We start from the raw sequence: 15,083 nt of genomic DNA on the forward strand, positions 1-15,083 counted from the left end.
CATGAAGATGAAGAAGGGGAAAGATATGATGATTCTCCATTGGGGAACCAGAAAACCACATAACTAAAAGGAACAACCATGGAAGCCTCCAATCTTGACATTGAAACAAGTGAAAAAGCTTCTGACTGTGCTCCAGAAGAAGGCTTCAGCAGATCACAAGATGCTACGATAAACAGAGAGCACCTAAATAATCAAGCAAATGAAACAAATGAAACCATAAAGAATGAGGTTTCAAATGAACGGAAGCATCTTGAGGTAGCTGTTGACACCATAACTGACCAAGCAACTAGAAGACTAAAAGGAACTCTAAGCAAAGCAAGAGGAGTCCCACATCGGAAAACAACAAGAAGTGAAGGCTCCCTCTCACCTATAAAAGCATACCACTCTCCACTTAAGAGAGGATGAAAAACTGAGCTGGGGGCTCCCTCTTCAGGACTCTCCTGTTAGTCCAGCCTTCGGGTCCTGGGTCTCCAGACCCGGGGACTTGACCCCTGGGCTCCAGACTCCTAGCTTTGTACTTTAGGCCCTAGGCCTTCTTCCATTTATCTTTGGGTCTAACCCCCTTGTACAAATGTAAACAATATCATAATGAGAACATCTTCTCTGTGGACGTAGCCCATTCATTAAGGGTGAACCACATATATCTTGTCTTTTGTATATTTATAAATTGGCCAAAGCCCTCACATACCTGCTGAAGGTCCAAGCCTTCACCCATCATCCATCACACCTCATCACTAAGTTGGACTCAATAATGGCCCAACCATTTTGAGCATCAACAGTTTGGCGCCGTCTGTGGGAATTGACACAAAAGGCTTCTGTCGTTCTCCCCTCTCCAGTGCTCTTCGGCACCCATGCAATCAACATCACCTAGGCTGCCGTTAGGCAATGCCTTACTGGAGCCACCTTGAATGCCAGGTCAACAAATTGCAGAAGATGATATTTTAAGAAAGCCAATCAGTGTGGCTATACTTTGCATGGCTTGCAGGGCCAACCCAACATCTCAGTTCAAAGTACCGACCGACACTTCTTTGAAGAGTAAAAATATGGGGACTTGAGCTTGTCCCACAAGCTCCATCATTCGGCGTGCGCTGCCTTCGGCACCCCACCATACCCTTGCCATGGTCACGACACCCTTGCTTGGCTGACCCAGGTTCCTTACAACAGTACAAGAGACCCCAGCCTTAGCTCCGAAGGTCTATCAGTCGGAGCTTGCCGAACGAACTTGAGTCTTCTCCTTGCAAAAACCCTTGCAGTCATCTATCTATCTTTCAAAAGCTCTTGCCAAAGACACCCCAGCTCTGGCAAAAGCATTTGAAACCTACGGCACCAATTGAAGCCAAGAGAAATCGCGAACGCCTTGAAGGACCAGCTAAAAACTTTGCCCACACTTCAGAAGGATCGAAAGGCTCCAATCACTTCCTTGCCGTCAGTCAAGGACCCAGACCCTAGACGGTCCTAGATTGGATGAACCCCCCTCCACGAACAAATGATGAACGACACCACGGACCCAGCTCCAACTCGATGCGAAAACTAGGCACTTAGACCCACTCCTCGCCGAAGACAGATCAGCCCCTCACCAAAATACCTTCGAATATCTCTTGCCGATCGGCACCTCCTCCGAGCTGAACTACGGACCCAGCTCCGAATATATTTTGGAGCCTAGCTTCCCTGCCGAACGGCAGGGAGCATGCAGAAGGTGAAGGAGTGACTTACCAATTTTTGGCTGACCCAGCCCCTCAAGCTAAAAGGTGACGACATGTCTTAAGCTAATAGGGGACTTGCACCTCCTCTCCCCAAACCCTGGCCCTTATCTCCAATCTTTGGACTCCCTTACCGAAGGTATAAAAACCCTAGCTATAAAAGCACAAGGGCCCAGCTACAAAAAGGCCCCAGCTACGTTTCAAAAACGGAAGGACCCAGCCTCTAAAAATCCGAATCTACCCTCAAAACCCTAGCCACCACCTGGGTCAAGGAGGCTTGCCGAAGCCCAGCTTTGGAACCCGGCCCCAAGGCCATTGCTCAAGCCCAACATCGCATAAAACTCCATTGCTGAAGTTTCAAACACACCTTCGCGCCACCTTGGCCTTTCTACTAAACGAACACTCGGACCCCCATGGACCCAGCTCGTAAAGTGCCCCCCAAGACACCCTTTCCAAATCTGGAAGCCCCCAGCCCCCGCTGAAGCCCAGCTCCACATAGCACAAACCCCAGGCCTTTGCCAAAGCCCAGCTCATGAGGCCCACCTACCAAGAACTTGGAAACTCGCGGGATCAAGCCCCTCATTCTTCCTGCCGAAGGACAAGCCCTTGCCGAAGCTCTGAAGGCCCAGCTCCAAGGACATGCCACAAGCTCAAATATCCACAAGGTACCCAAATTTCTTAAAATAATAATAAAATTTGCACATATGCATTCCTTCTCTTCGGCACCCTCGTGCCCAGGCACATTGCCTTGCCCCATGCAAGCTTTGTGTCACCTTTGGCATCTCATTTGCCTTCGGCACCCCCGTGCCTAGCTATACCTTCGGCACCCCCGTGCCTAGCTTCACCTTTGGCACCCCCGTGCCTAAGCCCACCTTTGGCACCCCCGTGCCTAAGCTCACCTTCGGCATCTTCTTGCCTAAGCCCACCTTCGGCACCCCCAGTGCCCAAGCTCACCTTTGGCACCCTAGTGCCTAAGCTCACCTTTGGCACCCCCGTGCCTAAGCTCACCTTCGGCACCCCCGTGCCTAAGCCCACCTTTGGCACCCCCGTGCCTAAGCCCACCTTTGGCACCCCCGTGCCTAAGCTCATATTTGGCACCCCCGTGCCTAAGCTCACCTTCGGCATCTTCTTGCCTAAGCCCACCTTCGGCACCCCCAGTGCCCAAGCTCACCTTTGGCACCCTAGTGCCTAAGCTCACCTTTGGCACCCCCGTGCCTAAGCTCACCTTCGGCACCCCCGTGCCTAAGCCCACCTTTGGCACCCCCGTGCCTAAGCCCACCTTTGGCACCCCCGTGCCTAAGCTCATATTTGGTACCCCAGTGCCTAAGCTCCCCTTCGGCACCCCGTGCCTAAGCTCACCTCCGGCACCCCGTGCCTAAGCCCACCTTCGGCACCCTAGTGCCCAAGCTCACCTTCGGTACCCCCGTACCTGAGCTCACCTTCGGCGCCCCCGTGCCTAAGCCTACCTTTGGCACCTCCATGCCTTGCCACATGCAAGCTTAGCACCTTCGGCACCCCATGCCCTCCGGCATTATTGCGACAAGCAAGTCTTATGCCTTCGGCACCCTCGTGCCTAGCCACTTCCTCTTGCGACATGCAAGCTTGGCACCTTCGGCACCCCATGCCCTCCGGCATTATTGCGACATGCAAGCTTGGCACCTTCGGCACCCCATGCCCTCTGGCATTATTGCGACATGCAAGTCTTATGCCTTCGGCATCCTCATGCCCAGCTACTTCCTCTTGCGACATGCAAGCTTAGCACCTTCGGCACCCCATGCCCTCCGGCATTATTGCGACAAGCAAGTCTTATGCCTTCGGCACCCTCGTGCCTAGCCACTTCCTCTTGCGACATGCAAGCTTGGCACCTTCGGCACCCCATGCCCTCCGGCATTTTATATTGCGACAAGCAAGTCTCATGCCTTCGGCACCCTCGTGCCTAGCCACTTCCTCTTGCGACATGCAAGCTTGGCACCTTCGGCACCCCATGCCCTTCGGCATTTTATATTGCGACATGCCTAGCTCTTCCCCTTGCCACATGCAAGCTTGTTTCGCCTTCGGCACCCCCGTGCCTAGGCCCACCTTTGGCACCTCCATGCTTTGCAACATCCAAGCTTTGGCATCCCTTTGCCTAAGCTCACCTTCGGCACCCCTTTGCCTAAGCCCACCTTTGGCACCCCTGTGCCTAAGCTCACCCTCGGCGCCCCCATGCCTAAGCTCACATTCGGCACCCCCGTGCCTAGGCACATTGCCTTGCAACATGCAAGCTTTGTGTCACCTTTGGCATCTCCTTTGCCTTCGGCACCCTCGCGCCTAGCTTCACCTTCGGCACCCTCTTGCCTAAGCCCACCTTCGGCACCCCCGTGCCTAGGCACATTGCCTTGCAACATGCAAGCTTTGTGTCACCTTTGGCATCTCCTTTGCCTTCGACACCCTCGTGCCTAAGTCCACCTTTGGCACCCCCGTGCCTAGGCACATTTCCTTGCGACATACAAGCTTATGTATTTGGCAAACCCCTCTGCCTTCGGCACCCTTGTGCCTTTAGCATCCCTTTTGCCTTCGACATCCCCCCCCCCCCTTGCGGACCGACACCTTGGCTCCTTGCCTAGCTTAGCCTAACACTCTAGGCTCAACCCAAGCCCACATGGCCCCTTGTTGAACGGCACGACACATGCCTAGCCCAAACACACCCAGGCCCTTCTGAAGGTTCATTCTCTTTCTTCCAGAGCCCAGCTCCAAATCCATGTCAAAATCCCCAAAGGCTTCACTACTTCACCATGACGAAGAATGGGCCACAAGGCCTCAAAATTTGCCAACAAATTCCCTTGCCGATCGACAAGGGATGTACCGAAGCTCCTAGCTGACCTAGCTCCAAATGCGACCTAGCTCATCGACTTGCTGACCTATCTCCAAAATGCGACCTAGCTCACACTCACCCAGTTGCTGACATATCTCTTTTTGCCGACCTAGCTCCAAGCTCCAAAAGATGACCTAGCTCCTTTTTGTTGACTTAGCTCCAAAATGACCTAGCTCCTTTTTGCTAACCTAGCTCCAAAAGCCCACCTTGGGCCTAGCCCTATTTCACCTACCAACTATCGCTAAAATGCCCAAACCCAAAAACTGGCGCTCAAACAAAAACCGGGACTAGACTCATCTCTAGGCCCAAGCCCGGGACTTTCTAAACCCCTTGCCGAACGGCAAGGGGCATGCAACTTTTTTTGGGGGCTCCCATAAATCTTAGCTCACCAAATGGCCCGGCCCCCCTAAAAGGCCAGCCCTTGATGTTGGCCCCAATTCCTTGCCGAAGCCTCAAAAGCCAACCCCGTGAGGGACTCTATTTTCCTCTCCATGCTCCCTACCGTTCGGCAAGGAAGCTAAACCCTCAAGCTTTGTTCCCTTACCAAAGCAAATGGCTGACTTAGCCAAAAAAAAAAAAAAAAAAAAAAAAAAAAAAAAAAAAAATTTGCACCTGCCGAACGGCAGGCAGCATGTAGAAGGAATTTGGGACTACCCAATTGGCTGACCTAGCCCAAAAAAAAAAAAAAAAAAAAAAAAAAAAAAAAAAATTTGCACCTGCCGAACGGTAGGCATTATGCAGAAGGAATTTGGGAAGTGAAAGTGCCCAATTGGCTAGCTACTTGGCTGACCTAGCCCCAAAAAAAAAAAAAAAAAAAAAAAAAAAAAAAAATTTTGCACCTGCCGAACGGTAGGCAACATGCAGAAGGAATTGAATTTGGGGGAGTTGCCAATTTTTGGCTGACCAAGCAACAAAAAAAAAAAAAAAAAAAAAAAAAAAAAAAAAATTTGAAAAAAAAATTTTGCACCTGCCGAACGGTAGGCAACATGCAGAAGGAATTTGGGGGAGTTGCCAATTTTTTGCTGACCAAGCAAAAAAAAAAAAAAAAAAAAAAATTTTTGCACCTGCCGAACGGTAGGCAACATGCAGAAGGAATTTGGGGGAGTTGCCAATTTTTGGCTGACCTAGCTCAAAAAAAAAAAAAAAAAAAAAAAAAAAAAAAAACCTGAAACCTGCCGAACGGCAGGCAGCATGTAGAAGGAATTTGGGACTACCCAATTGGCTGACCTAGCCCAAAAAAAAAAAAAAAAAAAAAAAAAAAAAAAAAAAAAAAAACTTCTCTCCCTTCAAACCACTTAGGTTCTTGTTGCAACTTCTCTCCCTCCAAAGTCCTTCTTACCCGGGGACTTGGGGGACTGGGGATAGTGCACTATACAACTTTGAAGACAAACTACGGTGTTGCTCGGCCAGTGCACTTAAAATTACAAATCCCCAAGCAAGAAGTATCTTCTTACTCGCGAACTTGGGGGACTACTGTTGACACCATAACTGACCAAGCAACTAGAAGACTAAAAGGAACTCTAAGCAAAGCAAGAGGAGTCCCACATCGGAAAACAACAAGAAGTGAAGGCTCCCTCTCACCTATAAAAGCATACCACTCTCCACTTAAGAGAGGATGAAAAACTGAGCTGGGGGCTCCCTCTTCAGGACTCTCCTGTTAGTCCAGCCTTCGGGTCCTGGGTCTCCAGACCCGGGGACTTGACCCCTGGGCTCCAGACTCCTAGCTTTGTACTTTAGGCCCTAGGCCTTCTTCCATTTATCTTTGGGTCTAACCCCCTTGTACAAATGTAAACAATATCATAATGAGAACATCTTCTCTGTGGACGTAGCCCATTCATTAAGGGTGAACCACATATATCTTGTCTTTTGTATATTTATAAATTGGCCAAAGCCCTCACATACCTGCTGAAGGTCCAAGCCTTCACCCATCATCCATCACACCTCATCACTAAGTTGGACTCAATAATGGCCCAACCATTTTGAGCATCAACAGTAGCAATATCTGATTCAAGGGCAGAAGAGAGGTGGTGTGAGACAACAATTGAAGCAAATGAAACCTGGAAGAATGAAGTTTCAAATGAAGAGGTTAGATAATGAAATTGGACAGTAGTTGGATATTAAATGTCGTCTCTCTAATTCTCTTCTTCCCTTTCCCCAAACACCCTCCTCCTTTATTTTCTTTTCTCGCATTGTAATTTCTGTATTAACTGAGGCGGAAACTTAACAGATCGAGGCCGAAAAGCTAGAGGCAAAAGATTTGCGGCCGATTTCTGTTAGTGGAGAAAACATCAGCCATAGAGAACAAGAAAATGAGTTGATAGCTGAAAAATATGAAGGAGAGAAGAGTGAAACATTTAATACCGCAAGAAATGAAAATCGGGACAATGAGGTTAGAGCATAGAAAGCATTCTTCTCTTAGTTTTTCATTATGTGTGAAGTTCAATCTTTAAAGATTCTGTTATCTATACTCGTGCAGGAATCCCCGAAAGAAACTACACAAGTGGCTAAACATTTAACTGAAGACAAAGAACTTCAAACCGAAGAGAATCTGTGTGACACAACAGTTGAAGCAAATGAAAAAATTAAGACTGAACTTTCAAATGACGAGGTCAAATATACAATTGGACTACCCCATCATATTTTTTTCCTGCAGTTATCTATATATTAGAGAAAGTACTAACAAGGGGTATATTATCAGATCAAGGAGGGTAAGGAACTTCCAAAGGATTCTGAGGCAGACTCTGTCAGAGAAGAGAGCCATCAGGAAAAAAAAGCAATAGCTGAAGAGTATCAAGTAGAGAAGACCAATGAAAGTTCTGTGATCAGAACAAACGAAAATCGGGGCGAGGTCAGTGAATAGAAAACAAACGTTCTTAATTACCATTTTAACATAAATCCTTGTAACCTATAATATTGAATATTTCATCTATAATTCAGTTGCCTGAGGAGAAAGATACAACAGCTAGCAAAGAAGTGCAAACTGAAGAAGAAGAAGAAGAGCACGAAAATGCTGAAGAAGTAAAAACATATGAAGAGACGGGAGAAAATGAACACAAAAATGCAGAGCCAGGCTATGATTCTCCCGTCATTGTAGAAGCCTCTAGAGATGCTGATGCTAAGATTTCACATTAGAAATCCCATAATATCCTTTCAGGTATCAAGCATTCAATTTCCAAGGTGAAGAAAGCCATTACCGGCAAGTCTTCTCATTCAAAGACACAATCAGAAAAATAAGTAAATAAAACAAAACCAAGAAGATGGTTCCGACAGTTGAAGAATTGGATGAATAAAGGTTTCATGCGGGTGTGCTTGTTCTAAGAGGTTTGAGTGTGGTATGTGTGCTTGTGCAGCTTGAATAAGTTCAATATTCTTTTTTGGCTTTTTATCACAAATGGTCCTTGACGTTTACGAAATTATCACGAATGGTCCTTAAGGTATTTTTGTGACACTAATAGTCCTTAACGTTTGGACTTTTTATCACAAATGGTCCCTGCCGTCAAAAATTCTGTTAAGTGTATGATGTGGAAGATAAGTGGAGCCCACATGTCCAATCACATCGTGACATGTGGATTAAATAAATAAATAAATATTTTTTTTTAATGAAAATCCATTAAAAAACCATTTAGCCTCTCTCTCTCTCTCTCTCTCTCTCTCTCTCTCTCTCTCTCTCTCTTTTACCTCCATTAAAAAAAAAAAGAGGTAAAAAACGTACAGAAGTTTCACATAAAAAAAGTGCGAACCTCTTTTATATGTGGAAGCAGAGAGATTCTTCCTTTTAAAGCTTAAAACATATTTTGTGTGGAAACACAAGCACCACCTTCCTTCTCTCCCTCTCGCTCTTTTACCTCTCAATCTATCTCTGTAACTCTGTTTCCGATTAACAAAAGATGTCCAATAACAAAGAGCCTGTGGAGGAAACAAATGGGAATTCATTTCACATAGTGAAGCAGGATTTGAAAGATCGATCTAAGGTATGGCCAAATTTGAATGGTTTTTTAATGGATTTTCATCAAAAAAATATTTATTTATTTATTTAATCCACATGTCACGATGTGATTGGACATGTGGGCTCCACTTATCTTCCACATCATACACTTAACAGAATTTTTGACGGCAGGGACCATTTGTGATAAAAAGTCCAAACGTTAAGGACTATTAGTGTCACAAAAAAACCTCAAGGACCATTCGTGATAATTTCGTAAACATCAAGGACCATTTGTGATAAAAAGCCTTCTTTTTTTGTATAAAGTGCCTAATTGTAAATTTGTAATCTATTTGCCAATTTCTAGTGCATTCTGTTTAGGCATATATACAAGAAAATGGAGTGTACAGAGCCATTGTGTTCATCACTTTGATTATTTGAGTGATATTTTATTTTATTTTTCTAAATTCTTATATCCAACCCTAAATCTCGAAAAAGAAAATATACCAAGAGATACCATTACTGAAGTTACCCATACGTTACCAATATGAATAATAAAAATAAACTAGCTAGCTAGCTATTCAATGTATGGTGTGAACCAAACAGTTTGAGAATTGAATAGGCTAGTGCGAGGGTGATCATTGGGAACAATAAAACGCTGGATGTTCTTGTTTGTCAAGGAAAACACCCCAAAGTCGCGTCCCATCCACGGTGATGCTAAGCAAGAATTATCGAAAGCAAAACAAATGCAATTTCCTTCAACTCTCTTCTTAGAATCGCCATAACTAAGACTGAGGCTCGTAGCAGAGATGAGCTTGTTGCTAGCCTTGCTCAGGAACAGTATCCTATCGCCGCCGAGGTCTTCAACCTCTACCCACTGAGGACCATTGTTGTTACATTCAAGCTTGAACACTCGAAATCCTTTAGTTTGAGGTGGAATGACATAATCCTGATCTAAGAGGAGGGACAGGGGAATTATTGGATCCTTCTCAAAAGCAAGACTGGTGTTATGGAAAACCATAAACAAGTCCTTTGTTGTAGGATCTTTTGCTAAGCGAAGGCCTTCCCTTTCGGTAAAATACTTGACGCCACCCGTAGTGTTAGAGGACAGGGAACGAACTGGCCCTGGATGAAGCATAACCAACTTTTGAGGCGGCCCACTGTACTTATTACCAGGAGGCCCGGCATTGGCATGGCCTTCAGCATGTAACATTTGGAGATCGTACACGATCAAATACTGTGCTGCATCCTGATTTGCAGCATATAATTTCCCATCAATTATTTCAATATCCAGAGTAGTGAAACGTCTATCCTCTAGCACTGGCTCAATGATGGTCCATGATTTATCTGTTGGTCTACAAAAGGCCAAATAAAGGCCTTCCCCACAAAGGCCAGCCACAAGACATGATGAGTTTATTATCTGATGACGATGATGATGATCATCTGATTCTGACCACGACGACGTCGTTAGCAATGGCACTGAAGAGGCTACCACTTTCTTGAAAAAGAAAGGTCTGGTGCCGTACATGTATGGGATGGTGGATTGTGATGGTAGCATCACCCGAACACCCGAAATCGGGTTCAAGAAGAAGTTGAGGGTAGTATAAAGGTACCTGAGATGATAATCTAGCAAGGCGTGCAAGCAGAATGACCAAGGATACAAAAAACCCTCGGGACGCCAAAATTCACTATCAACCATAATCAACCACCCCTCGATGGAACCAACACAATCTCGCCTGCTTATATAATCGTTAGAGCCAAACGACGACGACTTGTGAGTTTTGTTGTCACTTAGACTCAAGAAGTAATGATCTTTGAGAGAGAACGGGTGTGAACGGAGCATGAGCCAGGGAAGCTGAAGTTGAGGAGCAGGAGGGCAACGCTTAACGGCTAGGGCGGCTCTCCAAGAACGGCATACTGCGCCGCAGCGGAGATAGTCTGGGAGGCATAGCCGTTGCAGAATCAATTGCATGATTTCCTCTGGGAGTTCATCAGACCACCTGCTTATAGTAGTGGTACTGATCACTGCCATTGTCATCTTGTGGCGACTAAAATGTCGAGGGAGAGAAAGCAACAAGTTTCTCCACAGGCGGTAGTATGTGAATGTGGCCTGAAAAATTGCAAAACCAAATTGTGTACATTTCAACCTTGTGTTCCTAGAAACTTTTCTAATCGGCATGTTTTCCTGCATGCATATGTAGGACAACCAAGCAGCCACCAAACTCGTCTCAAGACGGAGAGGGGCTAGGGGGGATGTGCAAGGAGGAAGGAGGGGAGGGAAGAGGAGGAAGAGAGGGATGGAGGCCAACGACCCTTGGGGGACGGCGGCTCAAACTTTCTCTCTTAATATAAGGTTTTCTCACTTAGGGTTTAGCTTTTTTTGTTTTTTTTTGTTTTGTGGTACAGATTGTTCTTCGAAGTATATCGAAAGCCCAAATTGAAATAGTTACAAAGTTTGAAACGACTACATAAACATTTAAACCAATTCATGCGTATCATGCAGCGAAGAAAAAATAAAGCTGCATATGTCTGTCTAAACCAAAAAATAATAAATAAAAAGAAGAGAAGAAACCTACCGGTCTCCTTATGTCTGTCTTCCGCTAAACACACGAGCAGTACTTAGGGAGTCAATCCAAAATATACTAGCTCTTGTAATTTCCGATAGTCCATATATATATAAATAGAATCTAAAGAGTATAGCCGGGCCGCTATACTATTTATTAAAAAGAATTTAAAAGACCCGCCGAGCTTGTGTAGTATGTGTTTTTGTGGGAAGCGTATAGCCGCGCGGCTATACTCTATAAATAGATTTTTTTTTAATCGTATAACCTCTTGGCTATACCCATTGAATAGCATAGATAGAATTTCTATTTTTTAATTACTTCAATTAGTAGTTATGTTTTAATTATTATTTACTTAGTGAATCATTAGTATTTTAATATTTTAATATATTTCATTTTTATTCAATAATATGTGAAAAATACCTGAATTTTGTCTGTATTATTGAAAATTTTGTAAAAACATGCGTGTTAAACATGAAAAATAAGTACGTACATGTACAATATGAGTATTAAACGTGAAAATGCTAAATTCTTTATACGGGTAATAACTCTGGAAAAGTAAAAACTCAAAAGGGAATAATAGAAACTCGGTTAACGGCCTAATAGTAATGGATAATGCTCTAGACTAGTATTATCGATAAACAAAAATCGGGGAAAAATAAATATTTTTGTTTAAAGTCACATTATCTATGTAAAGAGTATAGACACGCGTAGTGGCGGACGCACAGAGGGACAAATGGGGTCAGGCGACCCCATGGAAGCTTGGAAACGTAGTGGAGAAGGACTGGTGCGACCCCATGGCTGGCTGGTGTGCGACCCCATGGCGCACACCAAGTGCTCGACGAAATACCCAGCAGAGGAAGAAGAAGAAGCTGGCGCAGGCAGCGCCTACCTTGCGCGCGCGAGTTCTTTTTTTTTTAAAACCGCCTGGCCAAAACGACGCCGTTTTGGTCCAGGCGTGTTAAATTTTTTTTTTAAAAACCTGGCTCAAAACGACGTCGTTTTGAAGCCAGGTTTTAAAAAAAAAAAAAAAAAAACCCATCAGCAGCCCCTATCTACCCGATTCTAATTCCCAGCAGCAGCATTTAGTTCATCCCAAAACCTAATTTTTTTTTTTTCAAAATTCCCTCTCCTCTAAAAACCTAACTAATCCCCCCAACCTCCACCACCAACCACTACAGGCCGCCACCGTCGCCAACCACCTCTTGTCGCCGCTGCCATCGCTTCTCATCAAATTTAATCAAGTGAGTTATAATTTTACATATATTATTTTGGGCTTTGGAAAATTTGTAGGAAATTGATATATCTTTCATGAATTATAATTTATTGGTGTGGTATGTTATGATATTGATTGATTTTCTTATTTGGATTAGAATTTATATTAATTGATTGATTTTCTTTGTGAATTAGAATTTGTTTGATATTTTGATATTGATTGATTTTATTATTTGGATATTTTAGTAGAGTTTATATTGATTGATATTATTATTTGGATTAGGTTAGTCTTTATAATTGATGGATTTAATTAATTTATGTGTAGAAAAAATTATCATGGAACGATACTTTAAGAGAAAAGTGCGTATGGATAGTGAGTTTAATCCGGGTAGTTCAAGTGCAAGAGCAAGACCTATTGAATTAGAAGAGATATTGGCTAATCTTCAGGCAGACCCTGGACTAAGAACACCGATGACAGATTATAGTCCTAATCATCGAGATGAGATTCGAAGAGCATATCTTCAAAAGGGGCCTTGTCAACCTAAAGGTCATAGATTCCCACAAACTAATCAGTCAGGAATTAATAGACGTTTCATTGCTCAATGGTTTGATGAGTTTGATTGGTTGGAGTATAGCATAGCTAAAGATGCTGCATTATGCTACATTGATTAATATCATTTGTATGTTTCCATCTGTGGTGAATGTGCTTCAAATGATTGTTGAGGATAACCCCAATGATAGTTCGGGTGAAGCCTTTAAGTTATGGAGGGAAATACAATCTTTTGAGTTTGTGTTCCACTTGTTTTTGATGAAGGCTATATTGGGAATAACAAATACTTTGTCTCAAGCATTGCAAAAGAAAGATCAAGACATTGTGAATGCAATGGGTTTAGTTCAAACATGCAAGGAAAATCTACAATTTATGAGGAATAATGAGTTTGATGAATTGGTTGATCAAGCATCTTCGTTTTGTTACAAACATCATATTATGGTTCCTAACATGGATGAGGAATATGTAATTCCTGGGAGGTCACGGCGTAATGCTCCAATCAAGACAAACAATCATCATTATCGTGTGGAGCTCTTTCTTCATGTCATTGATGGACAACTTGTGGAATTAAATGATCGTTTCAATGAGGTAAATACTGAGTTGCTTACTTGTTTGGCTTGCTTGAGTCCGAACAATTCATTTGTAGCTTTTAACAAACGAAAGCTAGTTCGTCTTGCTCAATTTTATCCTCAAGATTTTTCGGATGGAGCTTTATTGATGCTTGAAGATCAACTTGGGGTTTATGTTCATCATATGCGTTCGAGTAGTGATTTTTCAGAATTGCAAGGGATTGGCATGCTTGCGGAAAAAATGGTGGAGACAGGGATGCATGAAATATTTCCTTATGTGTATTTGCTTATTACATTAGCTTTGGTTTTACCTGTTGCAACTGCTTCAGTGGAGAGAGCATTTTCGGCCATGAATATTATCAAAAATCCACTTCGCAACAGAATGGGAGATCAATGGTTGAACGATAGCTTGGTTGTTTACATTGAAAGAGATATTTTTGCTTGTATTGATAACGAAGCTATAATGCAACGTTTTCAAAATATGAAAACTCGTCGTGGACAATTGTAGCTTGTATTGTTTGTTTTGCCAAAAATTATGAATGAAAGTACTATCTTTATATTTTTTAGTGTTATTTTCTTATTTACAAAATTTCGAAACTTAACACTATGACCCCATGGCGACGTAATCCTGCGTCCGCCACTGGACACGCGGCAATACTATTTATAAAAAAGAATTTTAGAAAAAATACCCCAGTAAAGCCGAACAGCTATTCGCTTTTTATAAATAAATAAAAAATCTGGAGTGTAGCCGCTCGGCTATATTATTTATAAAATAAAATAAAAACTCGCCCAGCGCATAGGGAGGGGTTTTTTTTTAAACGAGTATAGCCGTGCGGCTTTACTAAGAATACTTCAAATGTCGCCTTAACAAGTCTCTGTATGGTTTAAAACATGCATCTCGACAGTGGTTTGCAAAGTTTTCAGAAGCCATACAAGCTACAGGCTACATCAAATCCAAAGCTGATTATTCACTCTTCACTTGCAAAAAAGGGAAGTCTTTTACAGCTCTCTTAATTTATGTCGATGACATTCTGATTACAGGAAATAATGTAGCTGCGATTAATTCTCTCAAACAGTTTTTGCACACTCGATTCCGCATCAAAGACCTTGGTGATTTGAAGTACTTTTTAGGGATTGAAGTGTCCCGTTCCAAGCAAGGTACATGCATCTCCCAGAGGAAATACACCTTGGAGATTCTCAAAGATGCAAGTATTTTGGGAGCACGACCAGTGAGTTTTCCCATGGAACAAAACATCAAGCTCTCAAATGAAAGGGAGATACTCAAGGACCAGGCCAAGTATAGAAGGCTCGTGGGACGTTTAATCTACTTGACGATCACACGGCCCAATATCACATATGTTGTACATGTGCTCAGCGGGTTTATGCATGAGCCACACATCCCACATATGGATGCTGCTCTTCGAATCTTGAGATACCTTAAATACACTCCAGGCCAAGGAATACTCTTTCCAACACAGAATGACTTAAAGTTGAAGGCGTTTTGTGATTCTGATTGGGCTGGGTGTCCGACGACTCGCAGGTCGACCACAGGTTACTGTGTGTTTCTAGGAAACTCGTTGATCTCTTGGAGGACAAAGAGACAAAAGACTGTGTCTCTCTCTTCAGCAGAAGCTGAATATAGAGCCATGGCTAGCACATGTTGTGAGCTCTCTTGGTTGCGGTATCTATTACTAGACTTGCAACTAACACAT

The 15,083-nt window shown here is 43.5% G+C and overlaps 2 protein-coding genes across 2 annotated transcripts; one reads left to right on the top strand and one right to left on the bottom strand.

Moving 5' to 3' along the window:
* Positions 1–78: 78 nt before the first annotated feature.
* On the top strand, positions 79–7,946 carry LOC110754114 (uncharacterized). Its single transcript, XM_088250714.1, has 6 exons — positions 79–127; positions 6,548–6,639; positions 6,782–6,943; positions 7,031–7,162; positions 7,253–7,402; positions 7,492–7,946. The coding sequence occupies exons 1-6, from the start codon at positions 79–81 to the stop codon at positions 7,684–7,686; spliced, it is 780 nt and encodes a 259-aa protein (XP_088106840.1). The 3' UTR covers positions 7,687–7,946.
* A 1,107-nt stretch (positions 7,947–9,053) lies between these two features.
* Positions 9,054–10,508, bottom strand: LOC148296147 (uncharacterized). The gene has a single exon (XM_088250715.1). It carries the CDS (start codon positions 10,506–10,508, stop codon positions 9,054–9,056), a length of 1,455 nt encoding a protein of 484 aa, XP_088106841.1.
* Positions 10,509–15,083: the final 4,575 nt, after the last annotated feature.

The sequence above is a fragment of the Prunus avium genome, chromosome 3, assembly GCF_965620075.1.
Source record: "Prunus avium chromosome 3, drPruAviu1.hap1.1, whole genome shotgun sequence".
Taxonomy (NCBI): domain Eukaryota; kingdom Viridiplantae; phylum Streptophyta; class Magnoliopsida; order Rosales; family Rosaceae; genus Prunus; species Prunus avium.

Coding starts and splice junctions, on each gene's coding strand:
- LOC110754114 (XM_088250714.1), top strand. CDS start 79: ATGGAAGCCTCCAATCTTGACATTGAAACAAGTGAAAAAGCTTCTGAC. Junction 6,640..6,781: donor ATGAAGTTTCAAATGAAGAG/GTTAGATAATGA, acceptor GAAACTTAACAG/ATCGAGGCCGAAAAGCTAGA. Junction 7,403..7,491: donor CAAACGAAAATCGGGGCGAG/GTCAGTGAATAG, acceptor TCTATAATTCAG/TTGCCTGAGGAGAAAGATAC.
- LOC148296147 (XM_088250715.1), bottom strand. CDS start 10,508: ATGGCAGTGATCAGTACCACTACTATAAGCAGGTGGTCTGATGAACTC.